General features: G+C 47.5%; 1 protein-coding gene, 1 long non-coding RNA gene and 2 pseudogenes across 2 annotated transcripts; 2 read left to right on the forward strand and 2 right to left on the reverse strand.

The window, feature by feature from the left end:
- Positions 1 to 1,011, forward strand: part of LOC136526819 (protein ACCELERATED CELL DEATH 6-like) — a 39,064-nt pseudogene extending 38,053 nt beyond the window's left edge.
- Positions 1,012 to 1,631: 620 nt separating this feature from the next.
- LOC136525473 (uncharacterized) lies at positions 1,632 to 10,303 on the reverse strand. The gene is made up of 7 exons (XM_066518447.1): positions 10,233 to 10,303; positions 9,682 to 9,788; positions 9,535 to 9,579; positions 9,365 to 9,452; positions 2,067 to 2,154; positions 1,865 to 1,971; positions 1,632 to 1,755 (listed from the first exon to the last, which is right to left on the reverse strand). The coding sequence occupies exons 1-7, from the start codon at positions 10,301 to 10,303 to the stop codon at positions 1,632 to 1,634; spliced, it is 630 nt and encodes a 209-aa protein (XP_066374544.1).
- On the reverse strand, positions 3,172 to 3,673 carry LOC136525285 (uncharacterized). Its single transcript, XR_010776476.1, has 2 exons — positions 3,541 to 3,673; positions 3,172 to 3,416 (listed from the first exon to the last, which is right to left on the reverse strand). It is a non-coding gene; the product is annotated as an uncharacterized lncRNA (long non-coding RNA).
- Positions 10,304 to 10,497: 194 nt separating the features above from the next.
- Positions 10,498 to 12,079, forward strand: LOC136525474 (protein ACCELERATED CELL DEATH 6-like; annotated as a pseudogene).
- The last annotated feature ends 13,139 nt before the right edge of the window (positions 12,080 to 25,218 follow it).

Below are 25,218 nucleotides of genomic sequence, written 5' to 3' on the forward strand. Positions count from 1 at the left end.
ATTAAGCAAGCTCCTTAATTATTACCCATTATCGGATGTCTCCGAAGAGAGAAATTATTACCCATTATTATTGCATATCCCTTCCCTTCTATGTTTAATTTTCTGATATATTATTATATATATAGACCTGTTGAATTTTCATGGGGCACGATGACAGACGACGTGTTTTTCTTGTTTTCTAGGCGACGACGACCTATATATGTCTATAGCAAGCTAATCTTGTTTATGCATGGATGACTACTAGCTAGTACCTTATTGATTAATTACTTCTATATATATTCGTTGTTGCAGGATCCAAGAATACACATACGGAAATATCTATTAAGAGTTGGAGCTCCCTACGGTGAAACTCGGGGCGACCTCTTTCACCAAAAGTACATCCTCCCGAAACAAGACGAGGACAAGATGTCGGCGAATCTAACAGCGGCAGCACAAGTCCTAGGCCTTTTCTCCGTGCTCATGACAACCGCGACATTTGCATCGGCTTTTACGTTGCCTGGAGGCTACCGATCAGCTGGCGACGGTGGTGGTGGTGTGGCCGGCACACCAGTGCTCGCTGGGCCACGGAGGAGCTACGCTTTTGATGCGTTTGTCCTCTCTAACGCTCTGGCATTTCTCTGCTCTCTCTACGCCACCTCCCTCCTGCTCTACGCCGGGGTGCCATATGGGACGCTCACCGAGCGCTTTGCCACTCTTAATGCTGCATACACCCTGATGTGGCAAGCTGGAAGAAGCTTGCTGGCCGCTTTTGCCCTGGGCCTCTACGTCGTACTGTTTCCAGTCGCTCGCACCATCGCTATTGCGGTTCTTGTCTTGGTTGGTGTCGTTGCAGTTGGCTTCGTCAAGGATTCAGAGGGCATCAGATCTATGATCGTGATTGGAAGAACAAGACGGATGCCGTCAATATGGGACGTTCTGTTATACTGGATCATTTATGCCTTGGACCGCTTCTGGTCCTACATAATAATCTTCGGCCTCCCAGCTATTCACAAGTGGGCAAAGTTACCTTAATCATGCATGATAAGGTACTACTATACTACATAGATAAAGATAATGCACCCATCGACACCCACATTTCTATCAATTATTATGTACACCTCTATTTGTTGTTTATATTCCAACAAGGTGATGTTTGTTACATGTTCACAAAAAACAAAATAGTGCTTGATCTGTCTATTAATTACATCCCTCCTGTTTTCAAGTAATTTGTACCTTCACATATATGCTCGTATTTTCTTTTGTAAAACTTCTTGCCAATCTTTAATCAATTTTTCCCTTTTTGGGGCCAAACATGAAACAGTTGACTTTTAATTTGTTTGTTTATGAGAATTTTCTAGAGCCTCCACCATACTTATTTACATGTGTACAAGAAAGGTTCTTATACATATATAAGAGGGCAAAGGGCATTATAGTAATTTCAAATGACATAAATGTTTGCATGGTCTTACATGTCTTTGGTCATGGGTGTCAAGTGAGCATGCCGGCACGTGTTTATACACGTTTCATACAGCAACACAATAATGGACCTTCACTCATCATACATTAACATAATAACGATGATAGCCCCCAAATCAACCAAGGCCCTGCCATACACAGCACGGAGGACATCTAAATTGTACAGGACAGTACCATCACTTCATGTACCTCTGCAGAAATTTACGGTGGAAATCACTCCTGATGGTGTCGTTGATAAACCGTTTCGGTGTCTTGGTCTCTCCGCGTGCCTGGTTCTTAAATACCACATCATCATCCCACCTGGAAACCACAAACACCCGAGATTAAGCTCGACATAACCCACGTGTAGTTTCAATCAGGACAAAAAAACATACTATATAACACAACAACCTCACCACCAGCATCCTACCTTCTCTTAACACTGAAGGAGCCTGGATTGTTGATATTAATCAAAGGGTTTCCTCGCATCAGTTCAGCCTCCTTCATCTTAGCCTCCTCTTCTGCTTGTTGCCGCTCCTGAAATGGAACAATTCTCGTTACATCCCCATAATCCAAATGTACACAAAAACCTAAAATCATGACTCAACGACAGACATGCAAAGATAACAAACCTTTCTAAGCTTCTCCTCGGCTCTTTCTTTCTTAATCCTCTCAAGCTCCGCCATTAGAGCTTCAGTGTCATCGTCATCATCTTCATCGCTGAACACAATTTGGCACTAATGTGTAAGAGCAACCAAGCATAGTGAAGTGCACTACTGGAGGCGCATGCTTTGCCGAGGGCCTCTGGCCCTCGGCAAAGGACTAGAAACCCTCGGCAAAGGCTTTGCCGAGGGCTGCCCTCGGCAAAGGCTTTGCCGAGGGCTGCCCTCGGCAAAGACCCCTCGGGGAATTTTTAAACGGCGAAGGGGTCTTTGCTGAGGGCCCTTTATCGGGCACTCGGCAAAGCCTTTGCCGAGGGCCAGGATCGCCCTCGGCAAAGAAAAGACGCCGTCAGATGCCGGCGCCGTAGGCGGTTTCTTTGCCGAGGGCCGACCCTCGGCAAAGAAATGGATTTTTTCTTGAATTTGTTTGCCGAGGGCCGACCCTCGGCAAATAAAAGTTTTTATTTTTTTTTAAATCTTTGCCGAGGGCCTCCTCTATGGCCCTCGGCAAAGAAATATTCAGGATTTTTTAAAAATTCTTTGCCGAGGGCCGGCCCTCGGCAAAGAAATGGTTTTTTTGAATTTTAACCCTTTGCCGAGGGCCTACTCCCTGGCCCTCGGCAAAGAAATTTTTAGGATTTTTTAAAAATTCTTTGCCGAGGGCCGGCCCTCGGCAAAGAAATGGTTTTTTGAATTTTTAACCCTTTGCCGAGGGCCTACTCCCTGGCCCTCGGCAAAGAAATTGGCAGCATTTTTTAAAAATTCTTTGCCGAGGGCCGGCCCTCGGCAAAGAAATGGTTTTTTGAATTTTTTAACCCTTTGCCGAGGGCCTACTCCCTGGCCCTCGGCAAAGAAATTGGCAGGATTTTTTCCAAAAAATCTTTGCCGAGGGCTATTGCTTTGGCCCTCGGCAAAGGACACTTCTTTGCCGAGGGCCTTGGTCATTGCCCTCGGCAAAGAGGCAGAAATTTAAATTTTTTTTTGGTTTTTTGCATTCCATCGACACAAGCATTTCATATATATACATATATATATCACACAGAACTCATTTTCTCACAATATATGACAACCATAATTGTGAACCACAAATCACAATATATTACAACGACAAGTCACATGTTCATCATCATTCACATGTTTATTACGACAAGTTAATAAAATCCAAGCACAAGTCACAACCATAAATCACAAATCACGCTAAAGTCCAACCACATCACCTAGCACGAGTCCTCATCAAGCTAGCCTATGAGACGATGGTGAAGGAAAAGCAGGATCACCCGGTGACGCACTAGCGGGTTGATTGGAACCCGCGGACTGAAGCTGCACAAAGGAGCAGAGATTGCATGTGTGAGTAATCCGGGAAAACAGTTTTGAAACTTAGAGATTGCATCTAGTATTGTAGGAATACAAAAAGATTAGACTCAATTGAAAATTTCGGCAGCACCTCCCCTGCACGGGGAGGTTTCCAAAACCTGCAAGAAACGACGGCACGAACGCCGACATCCACAACGGCACGAAGGCCGACATACATGCAAAGCACAAGCGAAAAGTGAACTTTCATACTTACAGGAGTAGCTGCAGGAGTAGGAGGTGGAGGAGCTGAAAACTGCACAGGTACACCCGATGCTTGCCCAAGACTTTGCATGATCACCATCATCTCCGCCATCTGCTTCTGCGCAGCCTCGAACGCGACCTTCTGGGCCTGCAGCTGTGCGGTCAGCTCCGCGTTCTGCTCTTGACTTTGCCTTTTTGTTTCTTGCAGCTCGGCCTGCAATATTTCACTCCAATGTATCAGTAATGCAAATCTAATTTAGGTGTTTAAATATGTACGCACGATGAGTAAAACATGAATTACCTAGAGTGCTTGGACCTGCTGCAGTGCTGGAGATGGCCGTGGACGTATGGGCTGGCTGGAGCTCGTGCTCCGTGCTCGGATAGCGTCAAGGGAGGGAACAGTGGTGGAGTCGATGGTGCCGTCTGCAATCCACAGCTGCCCGTGCTTCTTGCCTCCTCCGAGCCTCATGATCGCCTCTGCATCAATGGGCTCAGTGCGCACATTGTAATCTTCCCCATAGATCCTCCTTACTGTTGACGTGTACTCTTGGACTTTAGTGTACACGTTCGGGTTGGAGTACACCTGGGGCGGGGCAGCCGGGTCGAAGGAGACAAAGGACGACGCCCTGCCCATGTGAGACATAGCCCACGTAGAGAACTCCGAGATCTCCTCGCCCGGGTGCGCAGCCTCCTGCGAGAAAGACGGGAAGATGGTGAGAAATCAAATAGAATTGAGCGTCAAAATAAATGAAAGAAATCACTTACGTATGCTTGTTTGTATCCGGGGAGGCTACGACTGCCTTGATGGTGAGTTGGACCTTGCCTCATCAGACGCTGTTCCCGCTGCCTCTCGTGCGTGTCAACAAAGTCCTGTGATAACCACTTGTCCACGATCATGGCCCAGCACTCAGGATACGATCGGCACCACCAGGAAATCACCTACAAGTCATCGAGTATTTGACATATAAGAAGAAATTGAACCTACTTAATATCAGAACGAATCATTATGAATGTTATTCGCCTACCTCAAGGTACTGGTCCCGGGTCAGCGTAATCCGTCTTGCTTGAGGCTTGGGGAGGAACTGCCTAAGTACCGACCTGTAGTAGTCTATGTGGGCCTGGACGCGCCCATGGTGGTGCATCTCGGTGACATACTTCCTACAAGCTGCGGCAGCCGCCCGATCCGCCTGGGTCTCAAGTCCTTCTTCGGCCTTGAAATATTTTTGCATACAAAACCAATGTATCCATTCATTATTTCAATAAAAGATTTAACCAATGAATGCGATGTATTAAGCAATATTGTGCGAGAGAGACTTACCCAAAACTCCGCCAATACTCGCTCCTGCTTGTTGCGGTAAGTGTCATCCGTGACCAGCGCGTACCTATCCCAGTTGGAGGCCGGCTCCCGCACCACCGGCTCTTCGGACAGTTGCACAATGCCGGGGTACCATTTCCTGCACAAAACACCAAGGATGCTTGCGGGGGTGCGTGCTGGAGTACCCGACAAAACCAACCACGCCCTGCACAAGTGATTAAGAAAATTTATCAGTTTCTCTTAAGATTTCCAACATATCTTATGAAGTAGTTGTGATAACATCCATAGTTACTTACCTCTTTGCCATAGGCCGTATCACTGAGCGGTTGTGAGGAAGTGGAACCGGAGGGAGGCTCGTGGGACCTCGCTCGTAGAGAGTCCGGGTAGCGGTACCCTCTCCCTCGCCCTCGAGCGCCTCACCTCCCTTGCCCTCGAGTGCCTCGCCTCCCTCGCCCTCGAGCGCCTCGTCTCCCTCGCCCGTCTGCTGACCCCTCTCGTCCTCGGACGAGGACGAGGCTGTGGCCATCACGTGCTCCTCCTCTAGCACCTCGTCACGTGTCGTGGGAGGAGACCGCTGCCTCCTGCGGCGGCTGCCCCTGGTCCTCCTCTCGTCACCTTCTGCGGACGCTACCCCGGACGACGACCCCTCACCTCGAAGGAGAGGGCGGTCTCTCCCATAAACCGAGGGCGTGTCACGGCGTGGACGTCTACTCGCCATCTTTGTCCAATCACCTGCAATCACAAAGAATGAGGATAGGTCCTAATCCCACCCGCGGATACATAGATGAGGTCAGTTTCCATGCTCCGCTCCTCTCCGAGACAGAATTTCGGCAGCACCTCCCCGCTGTTCTCCCGATACACGTCCTGCAAGGGAGAGTGTGTATCCGGAGAACAACAGGGAGGTGTTGCTGAAACTCCTTCCCGGACCGGAGCGGACCATGGAAACTAACCCATCAACGCATCCACGGGCTGTCCAAAAAATGTGGACAATCCGAAACAGATACGGTCGCATATACGCAAAGATCCGCATACCTACGACCGTATCTCTTTCGGACGGGAGACGCCTAACTGGGTTACACGCGGGCTACGACAGACATGCGCAAAAAGAGGTTATTTATACCTAGGGTGTCGGTGAAGTAAGGCTAGCGGGGCAGTGGCGAATCGACGCAGTGGCGAGGCGACGCAGTGACGGCAGAACCGCGACGTCGACGAAGACGATCGGGGTCCTCCGGGTCCCCTCCGACGTACTCTTCTCCTGCATAAAAAGACAATAGGTTATTTTTTGTTCAAAATTTCGGCAGCACCTCCCCTGCACGGGGAGATTTCCAAAACCTGCAAAAAAACGACACGATGGCCGACATTCACAACGGCACGAAGGCCGACAACCACAACGGCACAAAGGCCCTCATATCAACTTACGGCACAAAGGCCCACACAACCAAAATGGCACGAAAGCCGACAACCACAACGGCACGAAGGCCCTCATAACAACTTACGGCACGAAGGCCCACACAACCACATACGGCACGAAGGCCGACAACGAGAGTTTTACCTAGGGTTGCGGTGGAGTCAGGCGTCGCGGTGCGGAGGTCACTTTCTTCTCCGGTGAGGTCGAGCGGCGTCGGAGTACTCCTCTCCCCCTCTTCCCTTTCTTCTCTCCTTTTCCCCTTCTTCTCCTTCTCTTCCCCTTCCTCCTTCTCCTCTTCTTCTCCTTTTCTTCCCTTTCCTCCTTCTCCTCTTCTCCTTCTCTTCTTCCTCCAACTTCACCCTCTGCCTCCTCCCCTCCAACAGCAGCCAGCGACGGAGGTGGCCTGGGGGCTGGGGTCGGGGCGGGAAGGCCGGTGAGGGGGAGCCACCGGAGGGCTGGCCGGGGCGGTCGACCTCCCCTTGCTCGACTGAGACGGGGAACGGAGGAAGGGTGCGACCTCGGCCGCCACTGGGCGTGGTGGGGCGGCGGGGGCGCGCTGGGCGGCCGAGGGCGGGGCGGCGGGCGCGCGGCGCGAGGCGCGGGCGCGCGGCGCGGCAGCGGGCACGCGGCGCGAGGCGCACGGCGCGGTGGTGGAGGCGCGGGGCGACCCGCGTGCACGCTCGGCGGTGGGGCACGCGGGGCTGCCGGGCTCGGGGCGGCCAGGCGCGCAGCGGCGGCCGCGCGGCGGCGGGGCTAGCGGCGGCGGTGCTGGAGGCGCGGGGCAGCCCGGGTGTGCGCGCGGGGCGGCCAGGCTCGGGGCAGACGGCGCGCGCAGCAGCGGGCGCGCGGCGGCGGGGTGCGCGGCGGCGGTGGTGGACGCGCGGGGGCCGGCCTCGAGCGGGCCCGTGGGGAGGGAGACGGTCGACGTTTTTTTTTTAAATTTTGGATCGGGAATTTGGGCTGCGTCCCGATTTAGGGTTCGGTCCTTTGCCGAGGGCCCAGATGCACGGCCCTCGGCAAAGATTTTTTATTTTTATTTTTAAAATTCTTTGCCGAGGGCCACGGGGAAGGCCCTCGGCAAAGAGCCCTCAGCAATTTTTTTAGTGTTCGGTCCTTTGCCGAGGGCCCAGATCCACGGCCGTCAGCAAAGATTTTTTATTTTTATTTTTAAAATTATTTGCCGAGGGCCACAGGTAAGGCCCTCGGCAAAGAGCCCTCGGCAATTTTTTTTTGGTTTTTTTAGCCCAGTTTTTTTGTGGTGCTACAATACATTGTTTTGAACTCAATTTTAAAATTCAGGCCAATTTTGATTTTGTTTTGTATATTTCCTTAATTTATTTCGATTCTTTGATTTTTTTTGAATATGTCAAATTTGAACTGCAGGTGCATGGAATATTGCAATGTAGTGTTTCGAAAAATGTTATTCATGTTAATTGGTGCATGTTGAGTCCCTATCCACGAGCTCGCATCAATTTTTCACGCATCTTGTTCGCGTAACATGGCGACCGACTTGCCGGGAAAGTGTTTTAAAATTATATAAAATCCATACGAAGTCCGAAAATCACGAAACTTGGCGAGATGTCATGTTATCGTATGTGTAGGCTGTGGTAAAAAATTGAGAAGGGTTCAAAACAAAATCAAAATTGGCCTGAATTTTTTACCACAGCCTACACATGCGATAACATGACATCTCGCCAAGTTTCGTGATTTTCGGACTTCGTATGGATTTTATATAATTTTAAAACACTTTCCCGGCAAGTCGGTCGCCATGTTACGCGAACAAGATGCGTGAAAAATTGATGCGAGCTCGTGGATAGGGACTCAACATGCACCAATTAACATGAATAACATTTTTCAAAACACTACATTGCAATATTCCATGCACCTGCAGTTCAAATTTGACATATTCAAAAAAAATCAAAGAATCGAAATAAATTAAGGAAATATACAAAACAAAATCAAAATTGGCCTGAATTTTAAAATTGAGTTCAAAACAATGTATTATAGCACCACAAAAAAACTGGGCTAAAAAAACCAAAAAAAATTGCCGAGGGCTCTTTGCCGAGGGCCTTACCTGTGGCCCTCGGCAAAGAATTTTAAAAATAAAAATAAAAAATCTTTGCCGAGGGCCTATCCTGGCCCTCGGCAAAGGTCTTCTTTGCCGAGGGCCTAGCCTCGGGCCCTCGGCAAAGCCGATTTATAAAAAAAAAAATTTGGCCGAAAACTGGTTTTTAAAAAATCTTTGTCGAGGGCCTAGTCTGGGGCCCTCGGCAAAGACTTAAAAAAAAATTTGCCGAACCTTTGCCGAGGGCCTAACGGGTGGCCCTCGGCAAAGTTTGACGGGAAATGGCCGCCGTGACCCAACGGGCCTACTTTGCCGAGGGCATCTTTGCCGAGGGCCAAGGCCCTCGGCAAAGATTTGATTTGCCGTGGGCCTGTCTTTGCCGAGGGTCATACCCTCGGCAAAGGCCTCTTTGCCGAGGGCCGTTCTTTGTCGAGGGCTCCTGTGTCTGGCCCTCGGCAAAGAGTCTCTTTGCTGAGTGCCCGATATTTGGCCCTCGGCAAAGACTCAGGCCCTCGGCAAAGTACGCGTTTCCAGTAGTGGTGGTAGTGCTCTAAATTATGGAAACACAGCCGAAATAAGATATTTGCTCTAAACAATGTCAAGAAAGGCGCTGCCTTATTTTCTCTGCCCATTTGAAGTGAAAGCAGCCTTATCACAGGAAGCTGAAGCTAATTGTGATACTACGCTAGGCAATGCACAATAGTGGATATTAACCACTACTCCAGAAGTGAGTAGCCTTGTGGCCATACCGCCATACGAATTTTTACTGAAGTTGACACGGAAAAAAAACATTTGAAGCCATTCTACAAAATAATTAATGCAGTTGCAAGTGCAGTTCAGCCTGCTAAAGAAAGAAGAATCCCAGAAGCATTTCACAAAAGTAGGGTTCATAAACACCCATCAATGAGATGGACAATGATACATACCTCTCATCATCACTTTTAGGCTCCACATCGGAGTCATCTGCATCAATTTCTCGTGGAACTATCTTATCCTCCGCCTCTCTCTTTGAACCTATGAGTTACAGCAAGAAAGGAATAAGTTGTCACTAAGCCACAGCATAAACAGATATTGATGCAGCGTTCGTTCCACCAACCTTCTAAGAGTAGCTGGCTTGAACTTTTCCGTCGGTCTCTTTCTTCTGCAGGCAAGAAGATAGATATTGTTACTGATTATACATACCAGTTACAAACTTACCCTGTACAGAAAACACAAAAGAACGAGACAGAGAAAGTAGGTCTACCAGCATAGGACTTATCCTTGGAAGAGTAGTGCTTGTGCTCACGTTCCTCAAGTTCCTCCCTAAGGTTCCTCTTCTGTAACTCCTCTTGGGTCTGTTGACCGTCTTTTCTGTACACATGGGCAAAAATAGTGAGTCGTGTAGGAACAAACCTCAGCCTGACATATATTGGCAACAAAAATATACAGCCAGCGGCTTTGACGGAGACATTCAGTGAGGATAATTATAGGGAATACCTTAACCATCTGTGAGGGGGTTGGTTGTGATTCCCAGATACTAACAGGGAACATATACATCTTTGTAAGCAATATGTTGGTGGTGCTGAAATTTTCTTTGCCTTAACAAAGCAAATTCAGCAATTAAGATTTGTACAACTATCGCCTCTCCAAACTCCGTTCAATGGACAAGACATGTGACCAAGTCTATGCTTTATGCCTTTGTTTTCCTAGACAAGATAGAATGCCAAGTTACTAGCTGGATATTAGGAAATATTCAACCTTGCATAAGCACCTAGCTGTCCCTTTCGATTTGCAAACGTAATCCAAATTACATACATGGTGGTAGTCATAACGATTGTCAGAGGTGGAGCAAAAGCAAATGCATTTCGTTGTTTGAAAGCAGTCATGTGGTGCAGAAAGGCTAATCAAGCAGGATTAATAATTGTATCAGTGTAGTGAAAACGTATGAGTTACCAGATTCTTTAAAAAATCAACAGCTATCTACCAGAATATTAAAAAGAGGTTGTTAAAAAAATGAAGTTGTCTTCAGGTCCTTCCACCAAATCAAGCATAAAGTGAGTGAATTAATTTTTTACACAGCATGAATGCAAAAAGTGAGACATCTTAGAAATGGCCAGAGCGCCATGCTATATCTGTCCTTTCTAAATACCAGCTAGGAACTGCATATCCTGCATCTTTCTAGCTAACTATGAAAGCTGTTATCAACAGTTGAGAGTTCGGACTGTAGTGCCAAATACTTGTCCAATGTAGGCTATTTGACTGGAAGTCAGGATCCCTAAGATGATTTGCTTTGTGTTTGTACATGGTTAATTCGACAATTGGACCAAAACTTTAAGAGAATAATATAACATGTTTACATGGATTAGGATTAATGGATTTCCTGTCAGATTTTAACTCCAGCAATTCTCCAACTACTACTTTGTTTTTTGGACTACGATCTTATCGGTGATCTGGTCGAAAGTGGAGGCAGTGGAAGCAAGAGCTCCTGCTGTATGTCAGTTGCAATATCTAGATGTTCATGGCAACTGAACAACAGCAGGCATGCATCTGCTCTGGTTTTTGGTAGACTCTGCAGCCACCTTCTTAATGTTGCACTTACAAAGATGAAGTAATTAATATTTCAGCATACCACCAAATAGACATATACTAATAGTAATATCTAAAGTGGAATGAGTTGTCAAATGAACTCAACATCAGCAGATAGTTGGTGGTGTATGTTACTTCCTACTGAATAGCACCATCATCATCTACGTAAAGCAACTCTGGACTAAAGTATATTATAAAAAGAAACTGATGCTGGAAGAAATGAAAACCATACCATCTTAACATTTGATTTGGATATACTTTTTCAGCACTTAAAATAAAATGATTTTGAAATGCTAATGTAGGCACTCACTGGGTAATTCAAAATTTTAAGTTGTAGTAACACATCACACGTGGTACAGAAAGGCTAATCCAAATGTTGTACACCTGTCATTGCTTTATTCAGGAGCTCCTCATGGTGGAGGCCGGCAAAAACACAGCAGCGAAAGAGACGTAGTGGAGGAATCAAAGAAATATACAGAGGCAACGCAGGTGACGAGCATTGTTACTGCGCTTATCGCGACTGTGGCATTTGCCTCGGCTTTCACATTGCCTGGAGGTTACCGAGCAGACGGCGCTGCTGCTGCAGGCACGGCAGTGCTTGCTGGGAAGAGCTATGCTTTCGACGCGTTTATCCTCGCCGACACGCTGGCATTCATCTTCTCCATGGCGGCTACATGTTCTCTCGTCTATGCCGGGTTGCCGATTATGGACATCTCCATCCGCAACTGCTACTACAACGTTTCGGCGGTCTTGCTGCAGAGTGCAGCGAGGAGTTTGGTGGCCGCTTTTGGCTTGGCCTTGTACAGTTGTACGTCGTCCTGGCTCCAGTTGATTACAAGACTGCAGTTGCTGTCTGTGCTATTGTTTTCGCAACTTCGCTGTATGGGAACATGGGAGCTCTGCAGGTTGCTCATGTGGCAAACACGGCCCGCACTCGGATTGGAATGCGACGACTTGTGGTATGCTCTTTCACAGCAGTAATTAGTCTTGGTGCCTTGGTAAACTTTGGGTCCTACATAATAATATTCGGTCTCCCAGCAATTCTCAAGTGTTGGCGAGATAACACTACTTTATAGTATGTGCCAAGATTGATTAGAGCTAGCTAATCACATTCATAGTACCGTACCATTTGTTCCTCTGCTCAATATATATATTATCCTTTGTTACCAGCTGTACTTTTTAGATAATGGAACCAGCTATGTTGTTGTATTATTTGTCAATAAAACTGTTTTTTTATTGGTAAATCTATTTTTTTCTTTAAAAAATATAGTTTCTGCTGCATCACTTGAAAGGTTTCCTGCACCTTCCATTTGTCGCACATTATAACCGCATCAGGTATACAAAGAGCTACCATGCATTGATTGATTCCATTTTCCTTCCGATAATTCTTGGCCACGGTCACCCGTCCCGTCCAGACGCGGCTGCTCCACTCGTCCGCTTTGCCGTTCGCTCTCTTAAATAAAAAAATCCCCTGCGCTTATCCCTTCCACTCCTCCACTCGTCCGCTCTGACGCTCTCTCTCTCTCTAAAAAGAAGCTTCACTGCCCTTATCCCTTCTGCCTAGATCCGTGCCATCCTCTTCCCTCATCAGATTCCTCACCTCAAAGGTCCATCTCTTCCCCACCCCAGCACCGTCGCCCGGCTAAGGCTCGGACCCAGTGGCACCTTGCTGCTCGCGGCAGCTTCTCCTGCCAGTCCTTAATGCGGATGCGACGACGCTCCATCTCATCATCGAGCCACTGCTGTTCACTCCCCATGCCCCCCTCCTGGTCCCTGATAGTGGGCGCCGCCTCCGGTTCCGCATCCCGGCGGTGGTTGTGCGAGAGGACACGCGGCAGCGCTTGCAGTTGAGGTTGCAGCCATCCTCGTTCTCCAAAGCTTGCTGGGTGTTCCCCACCTGGCAGGCCATGGCCGCCAACGACGTCGTGTTTCAAGTGTTTCAGGTCTATGTTTCAGGTGTTTCAGACGTTTGTTTTAAATATTTTTATCTGGATGTTTCAAAAGTATATCTTGGAGTTGCACATGTTGCAAGGCTACACACGCATGTTTTAAGTGTTTCATCTATTTCAGACTTATGTTGTAAATGTTTTATCTGGGTGTTTCAAAAGTAGATCTTGGTGTTGCACATGTTGTGATGATTACGTGACACCTTCGGATAAGACCATTGATTATAAGGTGAGCTCATTCCTACATTTGCATAGTGATTTTTTATACAATTCACTTGGTTGCACATGTACATGTCATTATTTGATTGTAGGTACAAATGTGTCTCAACGTGCAAGTCCATCAAAATTGAACTTTCAGGTCATCGGTAGCCCGACAATACTCCATTGGGAAGGCCATAACTCTTTCATCCGGAGTGAGTTTGAGGTCCATAAGCACTTGATGGAAAGCTTATTTGATGAACTTTCAAATAGATCTGGTAGCACCTCAATATCACATCAGCAAAGTCTTAAAATCGTCAATACATTCTGCCGTTGTTTCTGTCGGGTGCTACGATGTCGTCGCGGGCTTGTTATTCACACTTGGGACCCAGGCCTAAGTTAGAGCACGCCCCAAGAAGATGGAGAACACCTAAGAGATTACCAAAGACATCCTCCTCCTTGGCCACCACCTTAGGAGACAAGCAAGGCCATCAAGACAAGTTGGAGTTCCAATCCAAGTCAAGTTCGAGTTCATCTCGGGCTTCAGGAGCAGCGTGTAGTAAAACGGACGCCCAGGTTGCATACGGACTCCGTTTTCGATGATCCACATATGAATGGAAATATAATTTGATAAGGTAACTAATGAAAGTGGTCCCACATCAAAATTCCATCAGAATCAACAGGAATCGTCGAAACAAGTTGACATCCAGAATCTATCAGGGCGCTGTGTCGCCGTCTTTTGGGCCTTGTAACGTGTTGGGACACGATGTAGACATGAAGAGAGGTCCTTGGACGCCCCTTAGCCTATATAATCAGTAGCCGTCACCTACGTTAGGATTGGGTTTTTGCTTTAGATCAATCTGTCGTTGAACAGTCGTCGTTATCGGTTTATGAAACCCCACATTCGAGATCTTAATCATATATCTGCAATTGTCACTATACTTGAGTTGCGTGTTATCTTGTTTTTGCTTATGTTTTTTGATTCGCAGCAGGGATTAGCCTTCTTGGCGAGGTCAACCGGATTGTGACATGGTTGATAACCAGAGAAGATGTGGTGCTAAGGTAGCAGGGTCTGGGTCTTTGTGATTTGAAGTCGGATCGGTGTGTCGTCGGCTCATCGCTCTCCACCAAATCGATAATTATCTTAACCTGACGGAAGATCGGGAACCCATCCCCATTATGTTGCAATGGCTACATACGTATGTTTCAAGCATATGTTTTAAGTGTTTCATCTGTTTTTAGGTTTACGTTGCAAATGCTTCATCAAGATGTTTTGAAAGTAGATCGGGTGTTACATGCCGCCATCTGCCTGCAGCTGCTGGTGTGCCGCCGTGGTTCACATGCCGGAGCCTGAGGCCTGCAGACAACTCAACAGCGTGCATGTGCAAGCAGGGTAGGTGGGTTGGGGTCCTAGTTTCGCCGTGTGGGCGTGGGGCGAGGTTCCACCGTGCAAACGGTGGATGGGCGCGGGGGCACGATTTTTGCCATGCGGGGCGCGGGATGGACACAGGGGTGCGATTTTGGACATTTGGCACTAATTTGGAACGGGATGGGAGCGCGTGGAAGTGATGCGTGACGGGAGCGCGGGAGGTGCGTCCGGACGCGGGCCTGGGGCCAGACGTTCGAGCGCTATTTAATCCATTTTCCTTTCCATTCCCTATCTAGGGCAGAACATGGTTTCAGTATTGTTGACGCGAAGATCGGTCATGTATGCCACAAGTGCTAGATTGCACCGGTCACAAACAGATTGAACAGCTCAGTGAATGCACACAAGGTCGGCCTAGCCGATCACAAGGCTGGCCAGGCCAATCTAGACCAAGTAGGAGCCAAAAAGTCGGCCTAGCCGAGGATTAGACGACCTATACCCTGCCGGATAAGGATTTCCCTAGGTTTCGCTCAGGAAATGATAGCTATCACACTTACGTGGTGGAGAACGACGATGTTTACGAGCAAACCAGTAAAGGATAAACAATCGCGTTTACGTCATGGTGGTGGTTGCATCCGATAGTGGAGAATAGAGTAATTGGTGGTAGGTGAACCCTATGATAGTAGAACATTTCTAGGTCACACCACAACCCACTAGGGATGTCGTGTTACCACTGCCGGATCAAGCCATGACCCGACATTGGCATATCACTGTGGGTTCTGCTCTGACCCAACAATGATATCCCCACTACAAATGCGATTTGTGGCTTTAAACGACAGCGATATATCATTGTCTGGTTGTGTTCCAACCCAACAACACTGTAACTGCCGGTTTGCGGCTCTAAACGACAGCAATATATCACTGTCGGGTTGTGTTCTAACTTGACCGCACTATAATTGCCTGTTTGTTTTTTTTTTCTCGAATACGCATGAGAGCTGCGTATCATTGCATTTAAGAAGATTAGAGTTTATGTTACAAGAGTATCCGGCTTAGCCGGTGGCACTGTGGAGCTATATTGAGAAACAAAACAACCGGAAGATAAATGATGCTAGGCTGATGCCGTTCAGCCAAAGCTCTCAATCCCATAGCTCCGGCTTCGATCCAGCGATCCGCTTCCATTTTGATGATTTGGAGCAGTTCAGCGATCGTCGCCGTGGCTTCTCGGAAACATCTTGTGTTCCGTTCTTTCCTGACCTGCCAAGATACCAAAGCAAATAGAGAATTGATCCCCTTACGCTGCTGGCCATTGGCAAGTTTACGCAGCTTCCTCCACCATGAGATGGTTGTGTGAGCGCCTTGGGGCAGATGTAAGCCAACGGCCTACAAAACGAAGTGACATACCTCCCTTGTGAATGGGCAGCACGCAATGATGTGGTCAATTGTTTCAGGAGCTTGGTCGCAAAGGTAGCAGTGATCTCGTGCATCCAGACCGTGCCGAGCCCGTCGATCAGCAGTCCAGTGCCTGCGTTTCATCGCTAACCACAAGAAGATCTTCACACGAAGCGGCGCCCATGCTTTCCAAATCAACTTGTGTCCTCTGAAAAGAATTGCTCCTGAATGCAGCATGTTGTATGCCGACTTTGCTGAGTAGGCGCCGTCTGGTGTCCAGCGCTAGATTAATTTGTCCGGCTGAGCATTGAGGCTGATGTGCTGGAGGGTGTTCCACAGTTCAAGATACTCGATCACCGCTGTCTGTGACATGCCGCCGTTGATGGCACGCACCCACTGCCTGTTCTGCTTCTGCAGCCCCTCCCTGACAGTTTGCCGATGCTGAATATGTGTTGGGACTAGCTGTAGGAGGCACGGTGCGATGTCACAGATGCATTCCCCGACGATCCACTTGTCTTCCTAGAACAAGGCAGTGCGCCCATCTCCAACCCGGTAGAATGCGGAAGCACGGAAGAAGGCCTGTACCTCAGGAGCCGTTTTGATCGGCAACTCACTCCACGCTCGGTCACTGTCTGTCTTTTGCAACCATAGCCAACGAGCTTGTAGGGCGTAGCCTTGCAACTTGAGGTCGCTGACCCCCAGGCCGCCGAACTCAGTCGGCTTCAGACCGCAGGCCACGCCACCATGCACTCCCCGCGGACAGAGGCGTCGCTGCCCACCCAGAGGAATTTCCTGCATATTGCATCAATTTCCTTCCTAGCCCATTGTGGAAGGTTTTCAGCCATCATTGCGTAAATAGGGACAGCACGCAGTACTGACTTGATCCACACGAGTTGCCCACTTCGCGCCATACTCGACAACGGACTGCACCTGAGCTTTGGGGATTTGTTTGATGCTCAAAGGCAGACCAAGGTACTTGATTGGGAACGGCTGCACCTGACACCCTAGGATGTTGATGATTTCTTCCAGGTTCTCATCCTCTCCATAGATAGGAGTGATGGAGCATTTGGCCATGTTTGTCTTGAGCCCGGAGGCTTCCCCAAAGATGGTCAGGATCTCCTTCACCGCGGTCGCTTCCTGCACTGTTGGCCTGACGAAGAGCATAACGTCGTCCGCATAAATACTGCACTGATATTTGATCTCATGCGGTTGCATCCTCCTGATTACTCCATCTCTGCATGCTTTTTGGAACATCCTGTGCAAGACATCCATAGCAATTATGAATAGCAGAGGCGACATCGAATCTCCTTGGTGAACTCCCCTCAGATGCGCGATTGGAGGCCCTTGGTGACCATTTAGAATGATCCTGGACGATGCCGTGCTCAGCAGGGTAGCAATCCATCTACGCCAAGTAACTCCGAATCCACGAGCTTACAGGACGTTGAGGAGGAACAGCCAAGACAGGGTGTCAAAGGCTTTAGAGATATCGAGTTTGAGGAGCAGCATGGGCACTTTGTTTTTTCTTATCGGAACCGCCGCTCGTTGTATATATTTGAATTTGAAGTTGTCTTGGATGTTCCGGTTCTGATGAATGCGTTCTGATTCTTGGCAATGAGGTCGTCAATTCTTGGCGCCAAGCGCAGTGCCAGAATCTTGGATACAAGCTTGGCGAAGCTATGTATCATGGTAATAGGCCTGAAATCACCAGGACACGCCGCCCCGACCTTCTTGGGCAGCAAGACGATGAGAGCGTTGTTCAGTCTTGACTTGGAACGGTTGTCAGCGTGCGTGAAGGTCTGGATAGCCGCCATGACTTCTGGCTTGATGATGGGCCATGTCGCCTTATAGAACGCACCCGTAAATCCGTCCGGGCCCGGTGCTTTATCACTCGGCAGCGCCTTGATTGCATCCCAGACCTCCTCCTCAGAGATTTCAGCTTCCAACTCCGAGAGGTCGATGACTTCAATACCCAGCGCCTGGAAGTTTAAAGTGGTTCGACCATCAGCCGCCGTGCCGAAGACGCCGGCGAAATGCTCGTGTAACCTCCATGGCTGTATGGTCTGCAATGGTAGAGCCGCCCACGTTCAGCGCTGGGATGTAGTTGCGGCGCTGGCGTCCCCGAGCGATTAAGTGGAAGTACGCCGTGTTGGCACTCGTGACCGCTGCCTTGCCATCGTTCTTTCCAGGAACGACAGGCCGAGGCATCTCATCTTGGTACGTTTCCGTAGCCCGGCCTCCTCTTCCGTAAGCCCTCTAGACTCCTGGGCGATGTCCAACTGAAGGATCAGCTCGCGTGCCATCAAGAGCTGCGCCTTGATTTCGCCAATTCTTGTTGCTGCCCAGCTTTGCAGCATCAATTCGCGTTCCAAGAGATAATAGGTGTATTATACATACATTGAATGAAACAACTGGTGCACGATGCCGGGCGATCAAGCCGCCGCGACGAGTAGCTCTACCAGCCCTGTTGGAAACGGCTGGGAACAGCTCATTGAGCGCTGCCACCTGATTGGAATCAAGCGGAGGGACCCTTGTATGTGCGTTTGGCCGCCGAGGACGGCGGCGCCAGACCCGTTTTCTTCATCAGGAGAACTTCGCCTCTCTTAGATGCCGGAATGTGGTCCATCTTTTGTGCTGCAATGCGGGAGCTCCGGATCGGCAAGCTCAGTTTCCGTAGCGGTGATTGCGCTGTGTTCTTCACCTTATTGGTGTACTCGGCAAGGCGTCGGGCAGCCTCCCGCGGTGTAGGAGTACCAGCAGAAAGGTCGCCCATCGTGTAGGTGTAGGCTCCTGCAGGGGCTGTGTCCCCGGAGACACCCGGAGCAGCCTCCCCGGAAGAGACGGTCGCCGTAACGGGTGGAGGCCTGGATGCATCCACAGTCATCCGTCTGCCGTGCACCCGTTTCGATCTCTGCCGAGGTTGGCGCGATGATCTGTGTGGGAGAGACATCGGCCATGTGATCAGCTTGCGTGTCGAGGATCTCCAGAGCCGGCGCGACCGGAATCAACTTGGCAGTGTTAGAATGTGTGGTTAACCTCCCTGGTACGTCCAGGTTCTTTGTACTTAGATCTGATCCTTTCGGTTGTTATAGATAGGAGGTGATCCTTGATTGTAGGGATTTCTTTGTAATCCTGTTGTAACCATATATGTGTACATGCCACCGTCGAGAGGCTTTTTCCTTAGCCTATATAACACGCAACCCAGGGCCTGAGCACGGCACCTGATTCCACCTATTCTCACATGGTACCAGAGCCTTATTCCTAACGGAGTCGTAGTATGGCGTTCCCATCTTCCTCTACGGTGCTCGCCGCCATTTCCCTCGGTTTCCTTCTAGTCACCGAAAAGCTCACTAGGAGCAATCACGCCATGTGGCAGGCGCAAGTCCTGTCTGCCCTGAGAGGTGCTCAGGCCGAACACTTCATCGACCCGGCGGCTCGGCCGCCGGAGAAGTACCTCGCCCCAAAGGGCGACAAGAAGACGGATGATGAACCACCCGTCGTCAACCCCGAGTACGAGAAGTGGGTGGCCAAGGATCAGCAAGTTCTCAGCTACTTGTTGACATCTCTTTCGCGAGAGATCGGCTCGCAAGTCACCACGGTGACCACGGCGGCGTCGGCATGGGCTGCCATCGGGACGCTGCATGCGTCCCGGTCAAGGGCGAGGGTCATCAGCACCAGGATGGCGCTCGCCACCGCGTCCAAGGGCGTGACGTCTGTAAGTGATTATTTCGCTAAGATGAAATCGTTGGCAGATGAGATGGCGTCCGCTGGGCGCAAATTGGAGGACGAGGAGCTAGTCTCCTATATCCTGACCGGATTGGACTCAGAGTTCGATTCGGTCGTGACGGCGGTGTCAACACGCGTGGAACCCATCACCGTGAACGAACTCTTCGCCCAGCTTGTCGCTCATGAGCAGCGACTGGAGATCCGAGGCGGTGGACAACATTCCTCGGCGAACATGGCCGCCAAGGGCGGCCGCCGCGACTACTCCAACAATGGCGGCCGCGGTGGTGGTCGTGGCTACCGCGGCGGCTCTAGCAGTGGTGGACAGAAAGGAGGCCGCGGTGGAGGACGATTCCAATCCGGGGTCTTCTGCCAACTCTGCGGCAAGGATGGACACCCGTTTGTGCGCTGCTACAAAAGGTTTGACAAATCCTTTTCAGGACCACCGCAGAAGAGTGCCTCGGCTGCAACCAGTTCGTACGGGGTCGATACAAACCTTAAAACTAATATTGTGAAAATCTTGCAACTAAAAGATATGTAGGGAGAGGCATGACGACAGGCAAGATTGGGCCATGCAATATATTATATTTACATCCTTAATAAAAGAAAATAGAACACTTCAACGTGTTGCATTGCGTGTCCTAGGAAAAAATGCAGCAAAAGTGCGGAAAGGGCAATTAGGCTCAACACTCAGGGTACGGGTCATGGAGCGGTTTAACCTAGTCGTACAAGCTTCCGATGAAGAGCACCATGAAGTCAGTGAGCCTAGGCAGTGACAACATCAGCTCATTGTTCAGCCCAAGTAGCGACAATATCACCTCAGTGTTGGCCCTCAGAGCGTTTGTCACCACGACGCACTTTAGGTTCTGGCCTTCTACACATACTAGCGTGTCCGTGCGTTGCTATGGAACAGTAAAACTTTTGTACTAAAAACACAAGGATCACACGATAAAATAACAATATTGTAAAAATGTTAAAGTGACATTTAATCCAAAAAACAAAATTAGTGAAATTAACACCATCACGGAGAGTGCGGCGTTGTAGGCTCACCGACTCGGTAAGGGCCGAGCGATAACCTTGCCCATACCTATAACAATCCAAAACTTAATGAATTAGCCAAGAATTTACGAGTAATCAAGTATGTTTTAGAGAAAGAAGAATCGATGTGGTAAAGATAGAAAGGATAAATAGATCAACAGAACTATCATAATTGTCATGAACTTTTTAAGGTTTTTTCTAAGCAGCTAGTTCTCAGTTTGCTATACAATGTCAAAAGATTTGTGCATCCACCGGATAGCAATCTGGACACTAATAAACTTCGATCACATTAGAGAAGTTGCCAATGCCAGACCTTAATCTTTGTCCAAGAAAATACAAAAGATATACCCTACAACAATCGTCACCTATGTGGCCGGTGTACAGTAGTCACCGATGGTACTTCTCCTTATCCTTGGTCACTTTTGGAGGCTGCAACTTCACGTCACCATTGAAATTGTAATTGGTAGTAGACACATTGCTCTGTTAAGATATTATCATATTGAAATGGTTCCACGGTATTAACAAATTCGTAAAGACTCATTGCTGGACGAACTGCTAGGAATTTGTTTCAATCTATAGTGTATAACACTTACTAAAATTGGATAAGAAGCAGAATTTTGAACCACCACAAGATGTCTAGTAGAAGAGGGAAATATACCTTTTTTCTCGATCACATTGTCTATCTCAAAATGAATTAGTGTAACCATGCCTTCAGATACCTTTCTATTTGGATCTTCAATTGATAGAAAAAAACTGTCATTTAGGATTACATTCTCTTGGATCAATACATCTAACAATGACGCTAGATCCCACAAATACATAATCCGGTACCACACAACAGCATCGATGACCAAAGAATCAATATACTACCAAGATTAGCTTAAACATGTGTTGTCAAAGAGCTTGGTAAATGGAAGCAATTATATTCTATATTTCATTTGCCGTGAAGGCATCAACAGAATGAAAAACGAAGCTGTAGGAAAGACTTACGGAAAAAAACAAATTTTTGATTTGACTTTTGGTTCTCGTAGACAACTGGTTACTCAGGGGTTAAATACTAAATAATCTAATAGTATATCAATCCAGTTTTGGTCTTGCTGATATAGGTTAACAAGCAATATCAAAACTAAATAACCAAGGAGCATACTTTCTCTGTACCCTATTAGTCTATGTAATACAAGTCTATAAGGTGATAGCAAAATTACTCGCAAATAGGCTGACCAGACATCGTCAGTGAACAGTAACGTGCCTTTGTGCCGGGACGATTGATCACTGATAACATTCTTTTGGCTTATGAGTGTGTGCATGCTATTAATAATAGAAAAAAAAATGAAAATCTGGTCTCTGTGCAGTGAAATTAGATATGCATAAAGCATTTGATAAGAGTTGAATGAAGATTTTTGTAGGTTACATTTGTTTTTTCTAGTCATGCCTGATTAGCTAACAGAGGTAAATTTTGTCATTTTTGTATTTGTATTGAAAAAAATTACCAAGCTTTATCTAGTGAATTCGATCACACAAATAGTGCAGATATGTATATGTAGAGTTGTAGATCACTAACCTGCTCTTCTAGAGTTCCATGATTTTGGCATAAAGATTTATATTGCAGTACCTGAATGCAGTAGTGGCTTAGAGGCATGTATTGGCATGAATAATTGAGTTCTTGCAACTAAAAAGCAAACTGAATGCAAGAAACATCTCAGCTTTTTTTTAAATACATCCCCGTGCAATCCAATACATGCATTCCATCGAACAGTTTCAGACTTTCACTGCACTCAACAAGTGATTTAGGATTAGTTAGTATAGCAGTCAGAACATAATATGTTTTTGTTTTACCATCGAAGCAGCATTTGCCTATTAGATTATCTAGTCAAAATAAAATTAAAATGTAATAGTGAACAAAACCAATGAGTATGATAGGGGAACTGGAAAAATTACTGGCTATGGACAGCTTTCGGCCCATAATTTTTAGTCTTCTAACATATGTCAATTGGGAAAAACAAACATTATCATTGAAACTATATAAATGGTGGGAAAACATACATATTGTCTGAGAAATCGCAGCTGATCCTCAATCGACATATATTCAGTATATACTCATTGGATCCAACATAATGTTTGTTTGAACATGTTTGGGTGATCCAGCTCAAATATCCAGAAAGAAAAAAAAAGATAAACATTAGAACAAAAGGTAAAAACCGCAAGCACATTTCTCTGGGAAATTTCGACAAACACCTCCCCTACATGGCTACTGAACCTACTTGAATGCCGGAATGCCCATTTGTGAGTGGTGCTACAGGGGCACATCTCTTCCACGGGCACGAAGTCCCTGACGTACGAGCAAACACCGAAGTTGGAGATGTCAGATATGAGCAATACGTGATGTCAGAATCGGAGAGGGAAGAGGGTAGATCTTAGTAATCCAGGAGGTGAAGCAGATCAAACCAGGAGGTCTGCTTTCTGCTGCTTCTACCTTCCCGGGCAGCCGGCTGGTCAGGCCCAGCCGCCGTAGTGTCGCCTCTCGCCTGTGGCGTGCCGGAGCCTGCCATCCCTCTGCCTCCACATCCGCGGCTCCGCCCGCAGGCTCGCGCCGCCACCTCCCCGGTGCGCGGGCGGGTATAGAATAGCCGGTGAAAAAAAAACGAAGGGAGCAGGCGCGGGAAGAGAGAAACACGCATCTTTCACATGTTCCTGACGTTGTTATCTCGTGGGTCCATCTGTCAATCTGTATAGGAAATTTTCACGGGTCGCTCGTTTATAATATTGATTGATTGGTTATACTGTAACATACCAAGGTATTGCTTATATGTATATTGTTTATAAAAGCTTAAACACAACATTTAAGTGCTGGCATCTATTGTTTATAAATTAATTAATTATTATCCCACGTCTATCTATGTCACATAAACAATTGTCCTTCTTAGAACAATGTACAAATTAAACTCAATTTTTCTATTGCTATGCTTAATAAGCGCATGTTTGGATTGCGGCCTCCCAAGCAAGCTCTAGGCCAGGCAGCCATCCTAGTCCTAGGCGTCCGGTTCGAAATCGAACACCTGGGAGCTGTGCTCGCGCCAGGCAATTTTCTCTAGGTCCGATCTAAACAAGCCCTAAATACAGCATATTAGCATCCTAATTTTTGTTTTGCTAAATTCTTGTAAAACTTAAATCTGACTCCTTGATCGAGTTCACCCGCCCTTGAAAGTCTTCAAGAGGAACCTCATCAGCCATCATGAACTACCCCTTGAGTCGGATCCTGATCTACAAGACCAACGGTGCCCTAGTAGTGTGTGTATCCTTATCGCGCGCGTACCTTTTCACTTCACCTACACAGCACATGTAACTATTCGGCTGGAATGTTTTTCTTTTGAACTAACCTGTCGGAGGACTTTTAGTCCGGGTTGGTAACACCAATCGGGACTAAAGATCTTCTGACGCCACATTAATCTCGGGCCCAATTCTAGCCGAGATTAATGTGCTGAACCGAAGGTCTGTTCTCTACTAGTGGAAGCAGGGGCGAAGCTTAATTGGGGCTAGAGGGGGCCCTGGCCACCACTGCCTACTGTTCATGAATTTTACTCACGATTAATGAGACCGGCTCCCCCTTGACTGGAGCTCAAGCTTCGTCTCTGCTAAGAAGGTTGGAGTACTGAGTAAGAATCCCTCTTTATGTGGCATAGTCATCCTTAATGGGCTTTGGTGTCGTACTTCCAAATGACTGTGAGCCGTTTCTTTAATTATATCGAATGGTAAAACCATCTATTACTTCCTAGGGGGTAATAGGTGCAATATATATTTATTTAATTTTCTTTTTTGGAAAATAGAATAAATAAGGGAAGTTTTAGGCGTAAAAATCTTTTTTCATAATCTGATTGATATGCTTATGTGATCTATTGGATGTGGGGGTTTTTTGCATTTTTAGTCATAACATAATTTGGTTGGTACAAAGAGGGATCTATTCCTTGATTGATGTTGTGTTGGGCTGGACTATTCCTTGGTTGGACCACTTATGGTCGTACATAATAATCTTGGGCCTCCCAGCAATCCGAAAGTGGGCAAGGTTAAGGTACTGTGATGATGTATCTATCGGCGTTATCCACATTTATCGGTATCTATGTATGCATGCATGTATGTGCTGTTCAGCTCCTAAATGACATCATTTGAGGCTCATTTGATCAACTGCATTATGAAAAATGTTGTCTACTATATGTTTGTTAGGTGTCTAGGGACATATTTATGATATTCTGCAACTTTAAGGGTCTTTTTACGAAGTGCCCAAACCAGCCCCAAAGGGCTATCCAAGCTCTCTCTTATATGGTTTGCTCATTTGGTTTTGAGCGGGGGGGGGGGGGGGGAGCTAGGGTTTGAGAGTGGAGAGGGTGAAGCTTTGATCTACCAAATCCACCACTATGAAGAGTGAAATTGATGGGGATTTGGAGCCTCCCACCTCTTGTATCTTCATCTTCATAGTGGAATGCTTGCTTAATTGTCTCCACACGTGGTTTTCCCCCGCAAGGTGTTTCCACGTGAATCTTGGTGTCTACTTATGATTCGATAT

Source organism: Miscanthus floridulus, chromosome 19 (assembly GCF_019320115.1).
Source record: "Miscanthus floridulus cultivar M001 chromosome 19, ASM1932011v1, whole genome shotgun sequence".
In the NCBI taxonomy this organism is placed as follows: Eukaryota; Viridiplantae; Streptophyta; class Magnoliopsida; order Poales; family Poaceae; genus Miscanthus; species Miscanthus floridulus.